General features: G+C 34.0%; 1 protein-coding gene across 4 annotated transcripts in view; it reads right to left on the bottom strand.

Annotated features, from left to right (window-relative positions):
• Positions 1 to 20745, bottom strand: part of Adgrb3 (adhesion G protein-coupled receptor B3) — a 729857-nt gene that overhangs the window by 450947 nt on the left and 258165 nt on the right. For 3 of the 4 annotated variants that reach the window (XM_085679475.2, XM_085679474.2, XM_048430443.3), the window contains exons 3-4: positions 7320 to 7430; positions 1118 to 1279 (exon numbers count right to left, since the gene is read on the bottom strand). In XM_085679475.2, coding sequence (XP_085535601.1) covers positions 1118 to 1279; positions 7320 to 7430 — 273 coding nt within the window. The remainder of the gene's footprint in view (positions 1 to 1117; positions 1280 to 7319; positions 7431 to 20745) is intronic. The other variant, XM_085679476.2, reaches the window with a different exon arrangement.

Consider the following 20745-nt stretch of genomic DNA (forward strand, 5'->3'; position numbering starts at 1 on the left):
TTTATTTGTTTTTTAAATCAAAAACCTACATAGCCTAAAATTTTCCATGGAAACCATTTTAAATGTAGAATTCAGCAGTGTTGAGAATATTCATGTAGCAGTCAAGAAGATCACCAGAAATGTCTAATCCTGCAAATGTGAAGATTTATATCCACCAAACAACAGCCATGCCAACATTTCTCACATGATTACATTTGTCTGTTCTGCTAGGAAATTGGCATTATTCCTGATCATTCTTCTAGGCCCCTCACTTTTGTTTTTCTTAACTGAGAATCAGTTAACTCTGGGACTGGAGAGCCCTAGAAAATGTTTAAGCATGACTTGGAGGTTACAAGGCCTACAGTGTTAAGTCCTTTCTTTAGAACATCTCCTTTTCAGAGGCTTCTGGAAAGTCTATGAGAGCCTAGTTTTAACTGCTGCTGTCATGAAGTTTCCAGTTACCCGATCAACAAATGATTGGGCACACCATCAACACATGCCTTGGTACTGACTGAGAAAAGGCCTCTTTGCTTTGAGAGGGTGAAAAAACTACAATAAGCCCATGTACATCATGAAATAGCACAATTTTGATGTAACATACTTTTACCCTAGCCAGACCCCTGTCTTTGTTTTAAAGCAATAAGTGGATGTGGTGAGAACAACCACTTCAAGGTTATTTATAAAGGAAAATAAAAGACTATTCTTAGTTCCCACTACACTTATTATTATTTCTCTTTCTTATATGATCAGTTGAATGGTAGGAGAACAGATTATTGAAAAGCTGTCAATCATATGTCATATTTCTACTATGCTTGAAATTTTTATTTCCTCATAGGCAGTTAGATTTTTTAACAACCAAAAATGCAAGAAAAATAACTGAATTTTTATACTCTTTAAAATAGCTACAAAATTTCAATCTTATTTGCATTAGGGAGATAGTTACTCATCTAACACCCAAACTGCTCTGAAAGCAGACATAATTACATACAGAATAAAAGAGCACAGTTGAGAAGAGTAACACTTAGAGACTCTCATTTAAAAAGCCTATACCCCGTTCATATGAAAATAACAAATTGTTCCAAATGCGTAGCACGACACAATTCAAAACATCCACAGTCGTAGTTGCTGCTAACACTACCTGGACAGAGGGCAGTGTTATTGCAAACCCTTGATTCTCTTAATGGGCCGCTGCAGTGTGTCCCGTAAGGTGATACACAAGTTCTGGTTCGCACCTGCGACCCTTGACCACAAGTAACTGAGCATGTGCTCCACTGGGACCACTCTTCCACACCAGATTCACCTGCATGCAAGACAACAAATAAACATGAAATACTGTCTTGATTATTCATTTCGTAATCATTGTCGCAAACTAACGGTGTGACATGCATGAATAATTCCAAAGTAAATATGTGACAGTATATACAAAGGTACAAAACATTTCATAGGAACATGAATGTAGAGGGATGTAGACAATGCTGATACAACACCTGCTTCTCATGACCTTGTTAACAAAACCATTCTTTGCCAAGTCTGTCGAACTATCAACACTGTGAATGAAGCAATCAATAGTTTTCGGTGAGTACAATTGATGTTTTCTTCAAGCCTATCTCGGTCCCTGTATTTGATGTCCACAGGGGCAGAAACTATTTTTCTTCAGACTCTGAAGCTTTGGATGGAATGTTTTTGTCTGTTCTTGCCTAGTTATTCATAGTAGAATGCCCTTCCTGTTGCTAAAGACTCAGTGGGCTTGAAAGCGAGTGAGCAAGTTGATAATTTACTCCAAATGGATTTCCTCCCCTTTCATCCTATGCTAGCTATTAACTTTCTGGTAATTTGTAATATCCTTCTGCTCCCCCTTTCACCCCTGACCAAAAGAAGTAACTTTTTAACTTCAGGTGAATGAAAGCTTCTCTTTCATTTATATTAACTGAACATAGAACTAAAATTTACTTCAAAATCAGGAGTTATGAAGCCAGTTACTGTTGGGTTTCATAAACGTTGTAGTGGTTGGCACTGCATTGAAACTACGCCCACTTTTCTCGTTATCTAAAAGCAATGTATAAGGAGACAGGAAACATCAATTTTTGAAAAATCACTGGAGTAGGCTTCTAATACTATTCTGGCATCATGTCCAGAATGGATTTAAAAGCTTGACTTGAAATTTTGATACTGACTTACATCAAACTCCAGTCCAGTCTTATCTGCAGTGTGTATTTATACTAAGTATGTATGGTGTTGTCAAAACTTTTTACAAGGGAGGGGTTTCTCAGAACTTTCTATCACTATTTATACAGGACAAGAAGCAATTTAGCTCTATATCATACGTTCAGTGTAGAATAATCATTTGGAATATAATTCTAAGGACAAATCTCAATCCATTGTTTGTCTTGTTTTGGAGAGTTAGTCAATGATTTAGGGGTATATTAAATGCTAATGAAGTAGCTAACTTACTAACTGTTGCTGAAGTAAAGAATGAGTTTGCATCGGACATTCTTCAGTGAAAAATCTACTCTAAAAAGTTAGTCCACTGCTAGAAAACCTATTTGATGAAGATGTTGATTTTATATTCTGCTACAATCCACTTTCTTATTTTCACGAGGGCTCAGAACTAGTTTGCAGAGAAATACTGTTCTATTAAAACTTTGTTAGCAGGATCATGAAAAGTGTGTTCTTATGCTAGTCTAAGATTATGCAGCAGAGGCATAGATAACAATTCATTGATAACTGATTATCTATCAGAAGGCCACATGCTGGTAATTTGGATGTCAGTTCACATTAATTAGAACTTCTTTTAAATATTGAAACTGAAGTTTCATCTGTGTTTACAGTAATAGCACTCTCTTGATCACTTCAATATTTGTACCATTACAACTTTATATATGGCTAATTTTATAACTATCTACTTGGATGTCTGTAGTGGATGTCTGTAGTGTTTGAAGTTATATCTCATAATTTGTTTTATTACATTGATGATAATTTAACAAAACAAAAGCCATCATTTGGTGAGTCTAATAATATGATGATGGTTAAAACTATCTATACATATGTGTATACATACATAAGCATACTTAATAATGAAAACATTAAGCTTAAAGTTAGGAAAAAGTAATGTATGCTTAATGACATGCCAACGTGCTTGTGATAAGACTGAGTATAACTATTACGGCTCTATGTTATCAATTACAAGCCAGATACTTAAGACTAATGTAAAATCTGGAAGCGAGATGACAAAGGTTATGAGAAAAAAATTAGTTCTACTTTTCCACACAGTTTTTCTTTCTCTCTTGCATTGTAATGATAGGCAATTTTAAAAAATTGAACTTAGCCATGAATTCATATCAAAGACCAATTTAAAGTATAACCTCATACAAGGATTTGGAAATCTGAGTTGGCTCTATGACTATGATTCTGCAGGACACTGAGCAAGAGAAGCAGTGGGCTGGATCATGAGGTGTAAATCATAAATGCTAAGAGAAGCATTCCTCGCAGCTCATTTTGCAGATGACAATTTAAATAAAAATAAATACATGAATAATAAATTTTATTTCAAACGTAGAATCAAAATTTGCCACTGAAATAATGGTCTAACCATCAGCTTGATCTTGTTGTATTTAAGTGTTTTTTTTTTTCAAGTGACATTTTCATTGAAATTTTTATGCTACTTCCTTTTTTCCTAAGTTGTGAGGGTTATCTAGGAAAGCACATAGAGGTAAGCTAGAAACTGTTAATATGCTTTAAAAGAAAGATCTTTTAATGCACTGAAATAGTAAAACATGAACTCAGCAACCATTTCAGTATATGTTTCTTTGGAGATAGCACAAACTCATCTAGTCAACATGCCAAAAATCATGTTGACAACTCTCTATAAGTGAATATTGAGGTTCTTTATCCTGGAATGAGTTATGAATGGAAACTGGAAAGTATTGCAGTCAACTGCATATTGACTCTGAGGGTCCTTGGAAAAATCCATTTATATTTTGAAATTCTATAATAATTTACCTAACTCAAAAGCTACTTGTGAAAATTGAGTGAGATCACGTGCAATAGAAAATTTAAAATTATGATCAAGATATTAATATAACTTTTGCTAGCATGTTAAAATCATGAAATTAGAACCACATTTAATGTTATGTTCCTATTTTAGATCACATATCATGTATTCCTAATGCAGGTCATTTCCCTTGGGTAATAAATGGTTACTTTTCTAAACCTGTTTATAAACTAACTATGTTCATAAACTATGATGCTGAATATAAGAACCATTAACATTTATCTTATTCTAGATTATTGCCCATAGCTTGGTTTTATCCCTTAAACAGACATATTTATATCTTATTTTATTTTCTTTAAATACATATATATATATGTATATACACATACATATATGTCTAACTTAGATTTTCATCCTACTTTACTGTATGTGTTAGGTTTCAGCTCCATGTATGTATGTGTACTATGTTCATACAGTGCCCATGTATGTATGTGTACTATGTTCATACAGTGCCCAGAGTGGCCAGAAGAGAGTGTTGGATCCTCTAGACCTGGAGATAACACCTGGTTGTGAAACACCATGTGGATTATGAGAACCTAACATGTGGCCCCTGCAACAGCAGTAAGTGCTCTTAAGCACAGAGACACTTCTCCAGCCTTATCTTATACTTTTATAATAGCCTAATTAGTGCTCAGACTTGCCTCAGTTACTAGCATTAGCACCAGTCCTCTAGTTATTCTGATAAAATAATGCTGCCTCATAAGAATGTCATTTAAAAGTACTCACTCACCCTGCCTCTGTCTAGTAAAGCTTTCTTAAAAATGAAAGTATTTACTGATTGCATTGATTTTGAAAGCCACTTCACTGATTTGAGAAGAAATAAGGCATGGTGGCTTTTGCTTTCTTTTTCCATGATAAATATAGAATATTATGGCATTTTATAATTTTATTATTTAGCTTTCCTCCATTGTATCATTTTTTGTTCTCAAATTATGGTTAGCAAAATTTCATGACTGTGTATATGCAATATTATTACCTTGATTTGAAACAAGACAAGTTCTATAAATAAAACATCATTTTGTAAAATGTTATTGTTTGATAATTCTATTAATTTAGCCTATGTTAACTTCAAAAGAAACTATTTAAAAATTCTCTTTTAGTAATGTAAGTGCCCTGTTTTCAATTATTAATCTTAAAGATACTATAATGAATTTTCCTTTCTTAGTTCAGCATGTTAATTTAATATTAAAGTATGTACAATGCACACGTCTACACTTGCATATGCAATGTTTGGTTTAAAATGAATTTATGATCCTATTTCTTATAAATCCAAGCATCACCCAATAGTTCTAGAACTTTAATATGGCATGGTCTTTCTGAGAAGATAACAATATGTGTAAGTGGTTTTAAAGTTGGGCCCAGATTTATTTAATCAGTATGTCATCTACTTACCAAGTCACTTGCTAGTGAAAGAATATACATTGTGTAGAAAAAAAAAAAACAATGACTGGAAATCAGAAATAAATGTAAAAAATGTGATTACCAATTTCTAATTTCACAAATCAACAGTTCATGACATTTACATTTGTCAAAATATTTTCCTTAAATATTTGAATTGTCTTAATGTAAACAAGCATTAATAAATGGAATTTAAACAAACTTTGGATTAAATTGGACAATACTAAATGCACAAGCTAAAGCTACTAGATCCCTGGATACTTAAACTTATGGTTCTCCATTTCACTCCCCTTGTTGACAAGTTTCAGGAATTTACATAAACCAATCTTTGGTATGTCTTTTACGTAAAAGAAGGACATATTTCTCAGACGGCAGATGTGTTCTCACAGGGAGATGGATGCCTACGGAACTGAGTGGTCAGCCCGCATTACATCTCTCTATCGAGAGTAGAAATCCCCGTATCTCTGGCCACTGCTTCAATTATTCTGCTCACAGTATCAGACAAAAGCACATTTAGGAATTTGGAAATCCACTTGAACCACAGAATACATTTTTGGACTTCAGTAAGCAACTGGTTAAAATATAAATCTCCTCTTAAATAAGTTACACCAAAAGAAATCCTGTAAAGAAAGTTCTCATTTCTGGGTCTAGCTATATCATATATTATTTTTAAAATTTAAACTGTGTGCTTACAAAATTAATTCTACATATTCTGTTATGAGAAGCTGAGCTTTAATTAATATATTAAAATATATCATTTATCTATTACCAAGATTTCAATTCTGTTTTAATATTTGAATTTCTAAGCATTAAGCTAACGTATAGTGTTCTAAACAAATACTATCACAAAGAATACATAAACTGAAGGACGCATTCATTCTTTTGGAGAATTTCATTAAAATTCTCTGAATAGCATGTCACAGATCTGGTTATATACACATGATTTCATACTAATGCTAAAACAAACAAGAACGAGTGCATAAAATTTTGTAAAACCACAGATAAGCTTAGTTTCAAGTTTTGAAAAAGAAAAGCAATGAAAGGTTGGTCAGGTTTGCAACACCACTTTAAAGATCTCCAACTGAGAGAGTCCCAGGCAATGTTGCTGGCCAGAACTTTAGAATTCTTACTCAAGCAGCCAAATTATGGCCCACTGCAATTTGTCAAACTCTACAGACTATTAAAGCATAAATTCTGCAATTCTGCGTGTAAATATTCATCATATCTATGAATTTCAAAAATTATGTCAAATAATGCACTTTTCAGTCACACTCAAATTTGTAGGGAGTTCAGAAATAATTTGATGGATGCAAGATTAAAGAATTTTATAAGCCAGAAGTCAGTTTTGTTGGTATTTAATTAGGTGGTTAACATTTACTATTTATCTACTGCAACAAATTTATTTCCAAATCGTATATTAAATTATAAAAATTCTAATGTCTATATATTTTAGCACCAAGAAATATTTATAGATGTTATAACATATGGAAGCATATTTAATGTATCAAATTTTGTTCCATTGAATCTCATCAGCTTAGGCCTATTTAAATTATAGTTAATGAAAGTATCAAATCAAATAATTCTCAAAAAAGTAACTTTATTGCTTTCCTTTCAAAGTGTAATGATCCATTTTAGTGGCTAATTAACTTAAGGAATTAATAGTACGTAAATCCTAAAGCGTCCTATACCAAGAGCAAAGCAAGTCTTACACATTTTCTGTGTACTTTTCAGTCATAGCTACTTTATTTATGGACTTTAACTGGTGACAAAAAAAAATAGCTCAAAAAAATAAGCTCCAAAACTGACAAATGTGCAGCAAAGGATCATGAAAACATGCAGTGGTTTCATTAAATTAACAACAACAAATAGAAAAATGTAACTAACGTATTACCAGTTTGTGCCATAAATTTAGCAGCGTCAGCTTGTTCCTGAGGGACCCTTTTCTCATGGACAGATCGAGGTCGCTGACTTTTAATTGTATGATCTCCCATCATTCCAAATTCTAAAGACAGAATAAAGGTATATGAAAGCCTGTGTGTAGACATTTCTCACAAATTACATTCCTGTCCCATGCAATATGTTCCTGCACAGACCTAGAAGTTAGTGATAAACCCACAGTTCTAACTTTTCTAGTCTGGGCTGCTTGGAATATGTCTAAACTTTCTAAACATCAGCTAGAAAATCTGTATCATGAACAGCTTTCAAGAAACAATCATAACAGTCAATCAACGATACATCCGATAACAAGTCAACTCAAGTAACAGAATATATTGTACACTTCTCTGATAATGTTCTGAAGAAAAAAATGTAACCACACTATTAATCATTCTTCCTCAAAGAAATCTGACTGGGTGTCTGCTGCCTCTGGCTAAATAGTTGTCACCCCAATAAGGTTTCCAGCACCTTCAAAAGGAATGGACAACTATGTATTCTAATTTTCTGAGGGAAGTATTCAGACAATGGATTTTTTTATATCCAGAGATGAGGTAGCCTTGGTTTGCCTAAAGGCTCACAAAATCTGGTAGCTCTAGATGTTCTGATTCTTCCTTGGTCTGAATCAATCAATTAAACACTTTCTCTAACCATATGTAAGGCTATGTTTTCTTCTTAAATTTTCTGTTCAAATGACAGTGTCAAAGTTTTTGTTATTTAATTATTCTATAATAAGCTACTAATACAGACAAAAATATTACCTCTGCCTAATAGACAATTAGAAAGAAATTGCGGAGATGGAAATTATTCAGTCAATAGATCAGCTTCTGTGCAGTGCATTTACAAAACTTCATGTGCTTAAATGGATTGTAGCCTCAGGACTCCGGGTTTGTGCTGTGCTCACTGAACTCTTACAGTGATCTAGTGAAAGTCAAGTCTACCATGTAGAATGCTAGATGGCTTTAATTTCTAACAGTCTGGTAGGAAATGAAAATTTCTAGCAAAAATGACATTGTGGTACTATCTCTTGATACTTAAGAGTTAAAAGTTGAGAATGAAAATATGACAAAAGTTATACTTTTCTCATCAATTTTTAAATGTAATTCTCCTAAAATACAACTTATTTGCAATGTATTTTGTAAGGGGAAACTCTACCAACTCTTGTCTTTTATGTAAGAAAAAAGGTTAATTGTTGTCTGTTCAATCAAAATTATCCAATTATAACCCCAGAGAAATCAACTCTAAGAAATTCTTTCTAGATATTCCACTAAAGAATTCACATCCTGAGGTATTTGAGAAGTCTAAATGTATGTCTGTTTTTGTCAGTTTGGATAATATTCAAGCATAGAAAATGAAAATATTTATAAAATATCAGTTTACTAGAAAAAATAAAATTACTATTTTTCTATTCCTACCAACATTTCTTTATTCATTCATGTGTAAACTATGTGCTGTGTGAATCACTTCTCACTGAGCATAGAAGTATCTAATACCGTTAAATTTGCTAATTAGAAAATTCTAACTATAGTTTTTCACTACTACATACTTAAAGCCATTATGCAGTTGAAATGTCACTATATCTTCAATAGCAAACAAATATTAGTGAGAATTTATATTAACACTACACACCACCTTTCCACTTAAAATTTTAATTTCACCTGCATGTTCTGCAAGTTTTTTTATCATTTTTAATTTTTATATCAGAGTATATTTTTCCATAATACTGCTGGGGCTCTAATGCTCACACTAAGGTAGTTTTGGCATGAGAATGTAAAGGAAGAAAAAAAAGTTTATCCCATATATATGACTTTTAAGTTACAAAGTAATAACAGAACCAATTTGATGGAAGACCATTCTTAATCTCAACGGCAGTATGGTAATAACCTGTGATCTATCTTCTGAGGAAAATATTGCAACATTAAGGAAAGTATGATCCTGATGCTTAAGGTTGTGGGTATTGGTAATTCACTACTGAGGTAAGTTAAAAAGTATCATACTAAATTTCTAACAATTTCACAAACATAAACAAAAGGCAAATGTTTATTTTTAAAACCGAATTTAAACTATGATTTTGTATTACTAGCCAAGTCATTTCTATATATCAAATAATTTACCATACAAATGACACTTCAGTATTCAAGTTTAGTGACCACCTATCAACAATATTTATTGACAAACAGTATATCCTAATGAATGTTAGTGCTGATGCTTCATCCTTGGTTATAATATTTAAGAAAATGTATCCTTCAAATATTTATAGATTTAATTACATCATACACAAACCAAAGTATAAAGTGGAATTGCTGATTATTGTGGCAAAAAATTTAACTAGCAAGATTTTAAAGATGAGAATTGCATTTTTGTTTTTGTAGGGGGGATCAAATCTAGCATCTTAATATACATTAGGCAATCACTCAATCAATGTGCTATATCTGAAAACAAAATGGCAATTAATATGTGGTCCTGTTATAGACAAATTACCTATAATATATAAGATATACCACTGATTTCCTTTCTTAGAAGGCAGTTGAGAATTATGGTGCCATGTAAACATATTCCAAGCCTATTAAGACTAAACTATCGAATTGAAAATGAAATTTGCTCCAATCTAACCAGGAGTGTTTCTATACAATATCTGCATTCCAAACTGTTAGAAAATATAAATCTTTTTCATCTAATTTTAATAAAAAGTAAGATTTACAACAAATGTTCCATATAACATAAATAATGGGTTATTTTTTAAACATTTATGTTTCTTTTCATTTCCTTCATGATGGCATTCTCTTTGCTTCTAATGAAAATAAAGGCCAATTGGGTCATTCAATTGTAAGAGACGAAACTATTTTACTAGTGTACTCTCATGTGGTCAATGTAGTTTGTAGTATTATGATTTCTGGATAATGTAAAGTCTTCAAGAATGGTTGATTCATAGCCATACAGTCTGCATTGGCAAAGATAATATACTACATTAGTTACACAAGAAAAATAACCAAACAAAAAGATGCTCTGCATTGGTGAAAGCAATGGAAAGCAAGCTGTGAAATCAAATGAAAAAGTACAGCATGAGAGTGCATATGGTGCATGGCGTATGGAAAGAGCGAGTTATTTCTTGTCTTTGCATTGATGGCATTGATGAAGTGGTGAGTAAATAACTGTTCATGTAGAAAGCCCAAGATGATTGAAGATGACTAGCAAGCTTTAGGGTTTTTCCCTCAGGCATTCACTGTGCTTCTGAATAAAAGCTGATGTTTCTGAAAGCTAGATGCATGAAAAAAAGGTTTTGAAATTCATCTCTTTTAAGTCTAGCCCTATGACTTGATTAAGCATGAGATCCTTAGGAAGAAAATGGACATTAGACTTTACTTTTGATCACCAGTTGTCAGTAATGGGAATTTTGTTTGGAAGTTGAGGAAGACACTAATATGGGATTTAATTTATCAAAAATGCTAAAACACATCTACTCAATATTTTACTAATGGGTTTATTTGAAATATATGGACAAGCATTAATACGGTCATTTAATTTCATTTAATGTCAGATTAGCCTTAGAATTTACAGACTTCCCTTTGCATTCCCATCAACATCAACTAACCCAAGCGAGGTCACTCTTGCTTTTCACAAAGACACAAGAGTAAGGCCCTGTTAATTCACTGTTGAAACTGCACTACTGTTGAAGTAGGTGAGGAGCTATACTCTTGCTCAAAACTGCCTCCAAGGGAAGGTTTGCTTCTTCAGCAATGTCTGTAACAAATACCCCCCTAATTTCAGCTTCAGGAAAAGCACCAGAAAGCACTTCCACTACAAAATATTATGGCATTGCATTCGTCTCCTTAAAATACTGATTTGCCTAGAATCACCAACAGATTTGCATTTTATCTACATAGAGATACAATTTATATATTGTATAGATACACAGATATATTATTTTTCCTATCACATATAAACTTTTATTCTCTCTCTCTCTCTCTTTCTCTCTCTCTCTCTCTCTCTCTCTCTCTCTCTCTCTCTCTCTCTCTCAAAAAGGATCTCATGTACCCCTAGTTGCTCTGGAACTTGCTATATAACAAAAAATGAACTTGAACTTTACTACTGAACAACATGTTCACCACCCATAACATAACTTTAAGTACCACAACTAGAAAACTTAAATGAGATTTATTTATCAAAATGTAACAGGAGAGAATATCAAGTATATTGCAGTTGGCTGATGAAAAAGGTGCATCATTTGGTTGATGTGATAAGATAGTGTGGATAAGCCAATTCTGTTAAGAAGTCACAATATATTCTATGAAGAAAATTGATTAAAGTTAATGTATTCTAAGTTCACATTTGGACTGGTATATAATTATTGAATTTGTCATTTATTTTCATATTAATTGGAACTCTATGGCCTAATGATTCTGTATATAAAGACATTCTTTTATATAATAAAGTTGAAACATATGTAGACACTAAAGAGAAACTAAAACTACCACTATTAGAATATTTTCTTTTACTTCTGTGGTTTCTTAATTTTTCTAAATTTTTAAATGTATGCAGACTTGAAATTCGCATATTCTCATTTCATAAGCATCTGTTAAGTACTTATATATCCAAATGTTTATGAAAAGACAGGAGAAAGAGGAAATGATTGAAGTATTCACAATCAAAAGTGTCTCTAAAAGTAGCATGCATTATCAAAGACTATAATTTTTTAAATTATATACACTAGCTAAGATTATCAAAACCATCTTAACAATATTTACCATTGATTACAAAATAGTTTAGTTTTCTAAAGGACAGATTCAGTGACAAGACTACTTTTAAAGAACTCAAGAATGAAAGTTGCATAGTAAATTGATAAATATTGAAAAATATTTAAATAAAATAGAAATGTTCTTAAAATGCTAGAAACCCAAGAAACTTATTAAATTTTAATATGTCAATGGTTAGTCCTTGCTATACATTATTATTATGCTTTATTACCAAATTTATATCACTGATTATAGGGATAAAGATGTTCTTTCTCACACTAGTGAAACAAAATTTTAATTGTGAAATACTCTGACACAAATTACTTTATTAGGTAGCTAACATACTTCTACACATGAAAAAAGCATTAAATAATCAAGTATGTGTGACTAGCTTGCTCACAGAAGAGTTTTAGATGTTCTGGGGCATGTGTGAAGTTGTAAAGTTTCATAATTGATGTGATGATTATAGATGTGTTTACCAAATATAATTTCACACACATACATTTGCAAGTAAAGCTATACATTGTTTATCTTTATTTGAAGCATAGATATGAAGCAACTTCATAAAACAATGGTTTTCTCAAGAACTTTTAAAGTACATATTTGAAAATCACATGTAAAACATGTGCAAAGGGCACAGATAATTTGTGACCATCCACTCCATATCATCATTTTCATCCTTGGCTAGTGTCTGCCTGCTGGGAAATGTTAGAAATAAGGACATGTTGTTACAGGCTAGAAATCATCAATGTGTACAATCGCACAGGAAATTTTGGTAAATATTTTGGTACATTATCAAAGTATATGGACTTTTGCATATTTTCGTGTGTGAACTACCGAATTACTGTAAACCAGTATCATTGATTTGCCTGGAATTTTTTACTGATTATTAATTATGAAAATAGACAAATGAACATAAACTTAGTAAATGCAATCCTACAACTTGATACAATTTCAATACTAAACTAGCAATTAAACATATTTTTTGCTCATTTATGTCAGTATAGCAGTGCTAAAATGCAATGCTTTCTTCTTGCCTGCTCTAATACATTTTGCTACAGACAAAATCCCTTAAAATCAAAGTTTATATCAATAAACTTTGATATTAATGCAGCCTGACAAGATCTCAGAGAACCTGAAATATAAACAAACTGAACTGTCTTTAGATAATTTTTTTCTGCTTTTTCCAAGCTAGAACAGAGATTGGGTTCTTTCTGGCCCAGTTTCTGACATGCAGATTGGTCCCGTATGAAGAGTTTTCAAAAGTGTCAACAAGATTATGGCAATGACAGGCAGAAACTTGTCCCTGAAGTTTCAGTGGAAACAAACCAGCAAGACAAACACAAAAGTGAATGGGCCAGATGTTATTGGAGAAGCCAGATTTTCAACTTACAAGATACTGGGACTTTGGTTAAAGGATACAGGAATTTGAAGAGTAGTTTGTCAGTCTGCATGAGTGTGTGTGTGCTTACGTGTACCATGTGTCTGCATTGCCTGCAGTGTCCAGAAGAGAGTTTTGGATCCCAGCAGACTGCAGTTTCAGACAGTTGTAGCTGCTATGTGTAGGTTCTAGGAACCAAGTGCTAATCCTCTGGGAGAGCAGTAAGTGTTTTGACCACCGAGTCGTTGCTCTAGCCAGTTATGGAAACTGGAAGCTATCGCGTGTTAAGGTTCTGGCGAAGAATAAGTTAATGACTATTGATCATAAAGTTAAGACGAGACATTCAAAGGTGTTCCTGGACATTAGAATAGAGGGGAAACCAGGTGAATAGAAACAAAAACATCCGTTGCTTTACTAGGAACCAACTGTGAAATTATGCTGCTACTAATAACATGTGAAAGATTTTAAGGAATTTAAGCAAGAAACAAAGATCCATGCCTTGAATTTCAGATATGCGCTTTAATTGAAGAAGGGAGAGTAGATAGCAGAGAAAAAAAAATGTAGGCAGCAGAAATTGCTAAGATGCTACCAAACCTGTCATATTAAACTGTGGTTACTTGAGGATGTGCTTTGATAAGCAACCCTGACATCTCCTAAGTGTGGGTAAGCAGGTAGATGACTTCCCTCTAGACAAAGTACCCACACCACACAGAGAAAGAATGGCAACTCCCATTTCCTTCAGGGTGAGTCCTTCCTTGGACGTCTAAGTTTCAAGTGTTGGCAACTAAACCTATTTTCAGTACCCAATGTTTTCAAGAACAGAATTTCACTTTTATTTGAGTCTTGTTCTGTGTGGCTATGTATGTGTAATGTTTGTGTGGGTGTGCATGAACATGGGTGTGTAACTGTACCGAGAGCACAAGTTGATGTCAGATATCTTCGTCAATTGCTCTCCACGATATTCTTTGAGATGGTTTTTCTCTTAGCCTTGAACATGATGATTAGTTATGCTGGTTGCCTTGCCATACCCAGTAATCCTCCTGCTTCCAGGCTCCGCATTGGACTTAGAGGATTGTGTGTGATTAGAGGCTTCTATGTGTGTGCTGTGAATCTGATCTAGGGTCCTCACACTTGCTCTTTAGCACTTTACTGATGACACCAGCAAAGACTTTCCATATAAAATCCACCATCGTTTTTTTCCTTTTTTTCCCTCTCTTAAGGGATGGAGGAGGGTGAATGGGGGAGCTGGGGGGAAAAAAAGAAAAAAATACCTTCTACCATGCATTATATATGTTTAAACTTATTGATTGTATAAAGAGGTGTTTAGATGTCTTTTTACCAAGTTGAAAAATAAGAGCACATTTTCTTCTGTAATGAATGAGGCATTTTTTTTCACTGTTGACATTCCTGACAATTTTTCATCCATAAAAGAATGAAATAACTCTCAGTAAATCTACAGTTTTTTATAAATAGGGTAAAAAGTTGCAAATAAATTTACAATCTTTTATTTTCAATTTTTAAATCTACCCATATGCTTTTATTTCATTTATTCAAATAAATATATATGCTGGCAATTTACAATGTGAGAAGGAGGGAGAAGATGAGCAAGGAAGTCTGGACCATGAGGGCTGGTCCACCCACGGAGACAGTGTGCCCGTTCTAATGGGAGCTCAGTAAATCCAGCTGGACCAGGACTCAATGAGCATGCGATCAAACTGAAGTCTCTGAATGTGGCTGACAATGGGGCTGACTGAGAAACCATTGATAAAGGTACTGGGACTTGTTTCTACTGCATGTACTGGCTTTTTGGGACCCTAGTCTATTTGAATGCAAAGCTTCCTAGTCATGGATGTAGAGGGGAGGACCTTGAACTTCCTAAAGTCTATCATCTTTAAAAGCAATTTTTAGTTTGATATTTTCATAGGTCTTATCCTCATATGCATTACGGTAATACATATTTTTTAAGAAATTGTAATAAAATTCTTCTATAATTTTAAATTATAGCTCATATTAAATGGCACTTTTAAACTTGCCAAGTTATTTCTCATTGATTATTTTAACAGAACCCAGAATAATTTGATTTAAAGCAATGTTACTGTATTTAGGTTTACTGGAAATTTTATAAGCTATTTTACAAAGATCTTACATTATTTAAAGGAATTATTTAATGGAATGTTTAAAAAATAATTGATATATTATTTCATTAAGTATTGTGCCTTATTCTGACGATATTAATAAAATAAATGTTATCCAAATTTAAATTATTATATAAATGTTTATTGACCAAAAGGTAAATATATAAGCCATAGGTAATAAATCAGATACTTTCTCTTTTATAGAAAATACTAGGTCCGTGGGCAGCAGAAGAGAGGGCGCCTGAACTGGCCTTCTCCCATAGACACACTGATGAATATCTTATATATCTCCATAGAACCTTAATCTGGCGAGGGATGGAGATAGAGACAGAGACCCACATTGGAGCACTGGACTGAGCTCTCACAGCCCAGATGAAGAGCAGAAGGAGGGAGAATATAAGAAAGGAAGGCAGGACCGCAAGGGGTGCGTCCACCCACATAGACTGCGGAACTGATCTAGTGGGAGCTCACCAAGGCCAGCTGGACTGGGTCTGAATGAGCATGTGATCAAACCGGACTCTCTGAATGTGGCTGATAACGAGGGCGGACTGAGAAGTCAATGATAATGACACTGGATTTTGATTCAACTGCATGTACTGGCTTTTTGGGAGCCTAGTCTGTTTGGATGCACACCTTCCTAGGTTGGGGGGGGGGCTTGCTTGGACTTCCCACAAGGCAGGGCACCCTGACTTCTCTTAGGACTGGAGAGCGAGGAGGAGGGGGAGTGGGGGGAGTGGAAGGGAAATAAAAAAATTAATTAATTAATTAAAAGAAAAAGAAAAAAAAAGAAAACATTGGTACCTAGAGTTGCCGAGTCTCAAGGTTTGCTTTTATTTTCTGAAAGTGAGAGAGGGTTTTTCCTTTTTCATTAATAAATTTTTTCATTTATTTTATATACTGGTCACAGTTTCCCCTCCCTACTCCGCCCCCCGCCCGCCGCCGCCGGTCTCCCATGTACCCACTTCTCATCCATCTCATCCACTATTCCTCAGTCTCCATAGAAAGGGGCAGACTTCCCCCTGGCATCCACAAAACTTGGCCCATCTGACTGAGGCAGCATCAAGTTTCTCCCCACTGAGTCAAGTCTGGACAAGGCAACCAAACCAGCATGGGGAATATATTCCCAAGACAGCTCAAGTACCACGGGCAGGTCCTGAGCCCACTACTAGAAGCACCACAAACAGACCAGGCTACACAAGTGTTACACACGTGCAGAGGGCCTAGGTCGGTCCCACGCAGGCTCCATAGCTGTTGCTCAGAATCCATGAGCTCCCCAAGCTCAGCTCAGCTGTCCCTGTAGGTTTCCCCATCATGAATTTTACTCCAATGACTCATACAATTATTCTGCATGAGAGAGTGTTTTTAATCTGTCATAGGTGTGTGTGTGTGTGTGTGTGTGTGTATTACAGAAAACATAATATATATGTATGCATTTAACTTGCTGAATATATTGGTGAAGAGATGTATTTTTGGAGTATATAGAAATGATCAAGTAAGTGATTCTGGCCACATCTCATTACCACCGTCATGTTTCTACCATTTACTGCAAAACAGTTATATATACATGTTATATATACACATGGCATACATTTACTAAAATAGACATCAGGCCTGACTTCCTTAATGAAAAATACTCTAAAACATAGCGTCCTTGATTTCTAAAACAACCAAACACTAACTCAGTGCTTCCTTAACCTTGTAGGTTACTTTTCAGGGACAAATAAAGATCCACGGTGAGCAATCTTCACATTTTTCTAAGACATCAGATACTCTTACATCAATATCCATGCAGTCAAGCTGACCTCCATAAAGGAGGAGCATTGCTAGCGAATTCCAAGTTCTCTGTGGCTGTCAAAGAATGATGCACATTCCCAAAGCAGTGGCTACTTTACCTGGCATGGTGACAAACAGGGTGGATGATGAGATAAGGAAATGGGAGACTAGGGATTGCAGCTCATATTTGACAGGGTCATGCCTGAGTTCGGTGCAAATGCAAGTGCTGGCAAAACTATCTCCAAATTCTCTTTATGTTCTAAAATTACACTTGTTCTGAATTCTCAGAACAAGTCACTCAGTCTGTGAGTGACCACCTCAGCAGACCAAGAGGCCTAGACACTTGACCACGTCTGATCAAAGGTTATACAGATTTACAGAAATGCCTTCACATATGTGATTGGTTTTTAGTACATAAAATATTATCTGGTTGTCTCAAAACATCATGTATCCAGTCAATATTTAGGGGTTTTCTTGATCCATTTCTAAGTAATGATGTAAGGTTTATATTGCCTGCAAACCTCCAAAATTCCTAGTGCATATTGAAGTAAATATAGCAAGCATGTTCTTATAAGCGTCTACACTGGATGAAGTTTTTTAAGAAAAGAAATATTGTTCAGTGGTATTAGAGAATTGATGAAATATATAAACATGAAATATATGTCCAAAACATCACAGATGAGAATCTTAATACTGGAGATATGGAAGAAAATAAAAAAGATAATTTCATATGTATGAAAGAGGCTGTGTAATTTGCTCTTAGTCAGACATGTAAGATTTAGAAATATATAAATATTAACTAACATTTTAGTACTTCATAACTTCATTGTAAGTTACCATCTATATTCAGATTAATAACTTTTACTTAATACTTTTGTTTATAGGCTGCCTCAATTTAGACCTCACATAAAAGATTCAACAATTTTATTTAGTGTCTGTGTTAAATGAATATTTAAATTGTGGATATGATATTCATGTCACCAGGTTTCAAATTTCTCCTTTTTATTTAGTTGATTTTCTTAAGTGTTAAGTTAGTCTAAATCTCATGAGAAAACATTTTTTCCTCATTTCTTACTTTTATGTAATTTAATTATTTTACTTCTGGAAACTACACTTAGAAACAAATGTATTTTAATGTGGATGGGCACAGTGATACAACTTTGTAATCTCAGGTTTTGGGATGTTAGGTCAAGAGAATTCCAAATTGAGGTTGTCCTGAGCTGAACAGTGAGTTTAAGACCTGGTTGGGTGGAGTATGTAGAAAGAAAGTATCTCAAGCAAAACAACAACAAACAAAAAAAGAACAAATCTGTGTTCTTAGATTGAGCAAGGCAGATAGGAAATTAAAAGTCAACTGGGGCAAAGCAATGTCTCCATATAAAAATAAAGGAAGTCTGAAGCTAATAAATTGATGGTAGAGTGTGTCTACCTTACTTGTTGAGGGGTTCAATACCAGTCCCAAACAAAACACAATATCTTAAATTATTGATAAGTAGATATATCTGTTTATCTGTAACTTTATCATATATGTGTGTTTCTATGCACACATATATTAACATATATATTAAAGATATATGTAAGAATTTTGCTACCAAAGAATGATTCATGAAGTGTTTTCTGTGAGGAAGCAATGTATTAATCTGATAGATAATTTCACAAATATCTTGCAAATATTCATCCACTATGCTTTGCTACAAGTAGCACAGAAGGGGAAGGCATGCATTGCCATCTTCTTGGTGCATTCAATGCTTACGGATGTTCAACAATGCTGTTTTGCTTAGTGCCCTCATGCTGACTCCAACTCTGCCCCCCACTATTACGTCATTCCTGCACTGTTGCTCCCTGTACTTGCGTTTCCAATTCTTGGCTGTGCATTTGATCTTGTACATAAATATATGGTTGGACTTTTTAAAACATATCTGACATTCATTCTTTTGTTGGAAATTTAAAATAATTGTATTTATTACATACAGTACAAAGGTTAAACTTACTTTTACCATGTATGAGTTTCTCTTTAGTAAGCTTTCCTGCTTTTATTTTACTCTGCAATTTCTTTTAGATAGGTATGAATTTTGATTATATTTTCTATTTCATAAAAATCTTAATTTAGTTGTTCAAAATATTAAATACTTATTGTTTGATGTGCTCAAAAGGGTACAGTTTTACCTTAAAAAACACCTGTATTCAGTATCTATGATATCATAAACAAAACCAGAAGTATGTTGTCACTTCCTCTGTCTTGACACCTGCATGCCAATCATGTCTGTACCCAATGTAGCAATAATTTAGACTGAACTATTAGGTCTTCTGGCTTTAGTTTTTTTTCTTAAACCCTTTGGCTACCTATCTTGATATCCCACTTCAATATTAGGGTTAGAAATAAAACAAAAAAATTGTTTATCTTCTCCACTGAACTTTGAAGATAATTATAACTTGATTATTTCCAATGAAATTATTTTTCTTGCTGAAAGCATTCTAAAAAATATTGTTGGTAATTGAATTTAGTATTTCCAACATGTTAAGCAAAACTCCAAACAACCTGAAGGCCATGGATCTTTCTTTTTATCCATGGAGTTCTGAAATATTGCCAGTATTATAACCATGCATTTATGTTCATTCACCATATTTGGTAAGAGATGGTCCCTTGGATTCATCACCAGCACTTCTGCAGTGTGCCTGCAATATGCTCACCTACTTAAATAACTTTCGTATTTCTTGGTTACTTTAATGTTGTTGAGCTTCTGAATATCTCAAGTCTACATTCATGCCAAACCTTCTATACTCACTCAGATTTTTCTTTAGAAAAAGTTCCTGGTTTCTGATTATTAAAGAGTACATATAAAAGCAAATAAAATCTCTACTTTCTATTTCATTCTATGAACCATTCTTATCATAAAAAAATGTTCACAACACTCTCCTTGAATTCACTTTGCACTCACCCAATAACATCAAGCAATGCGACTTCAGACTTTCTTCCTCAAATGAAACTCTTGAAAGTGAGTTACCTCTTAGAAACTATCTTGTTCATCTTGATCCCGTCAGCCTTTGACACCCTCTGACTTTCCCTATTCCACACCTTTCTTGCAAAGCTCACCTCCCCTGGAGCAAAGCTGACAGATTTAATTCTCTTCCTCTTCAATTTCCCACTCTGTGACTTTCATTGCCTAGGTACTCCATCCACTACATAATACACTTACCCCAGGTTCTGCTTCAATGTTGCCTTGCTCAGAAATCCCACTCCACCCCGCACAGCCAAATGTTATTTTTAAGCACACAACTGTCTTTGATACTGATAGGCCCACCACTATCTTTCAAACTACCTACGCTAAATATTTGCATATTCTGTATGCAAACTTAGCATTT

Source organism: Myodes glareolus, chromosome 18 (genome assembly GCF_982192425.1).
Source record: "Myodes glareolus chromosome 18, mMyoGla1.1, whole genome shotgun sequence".
Lineage (NCBI taxonomy): Eukaryota > Metazoa > Chordata > Mammalia > Rodentia > Cricetidae > Myodes > Myodes glareolus.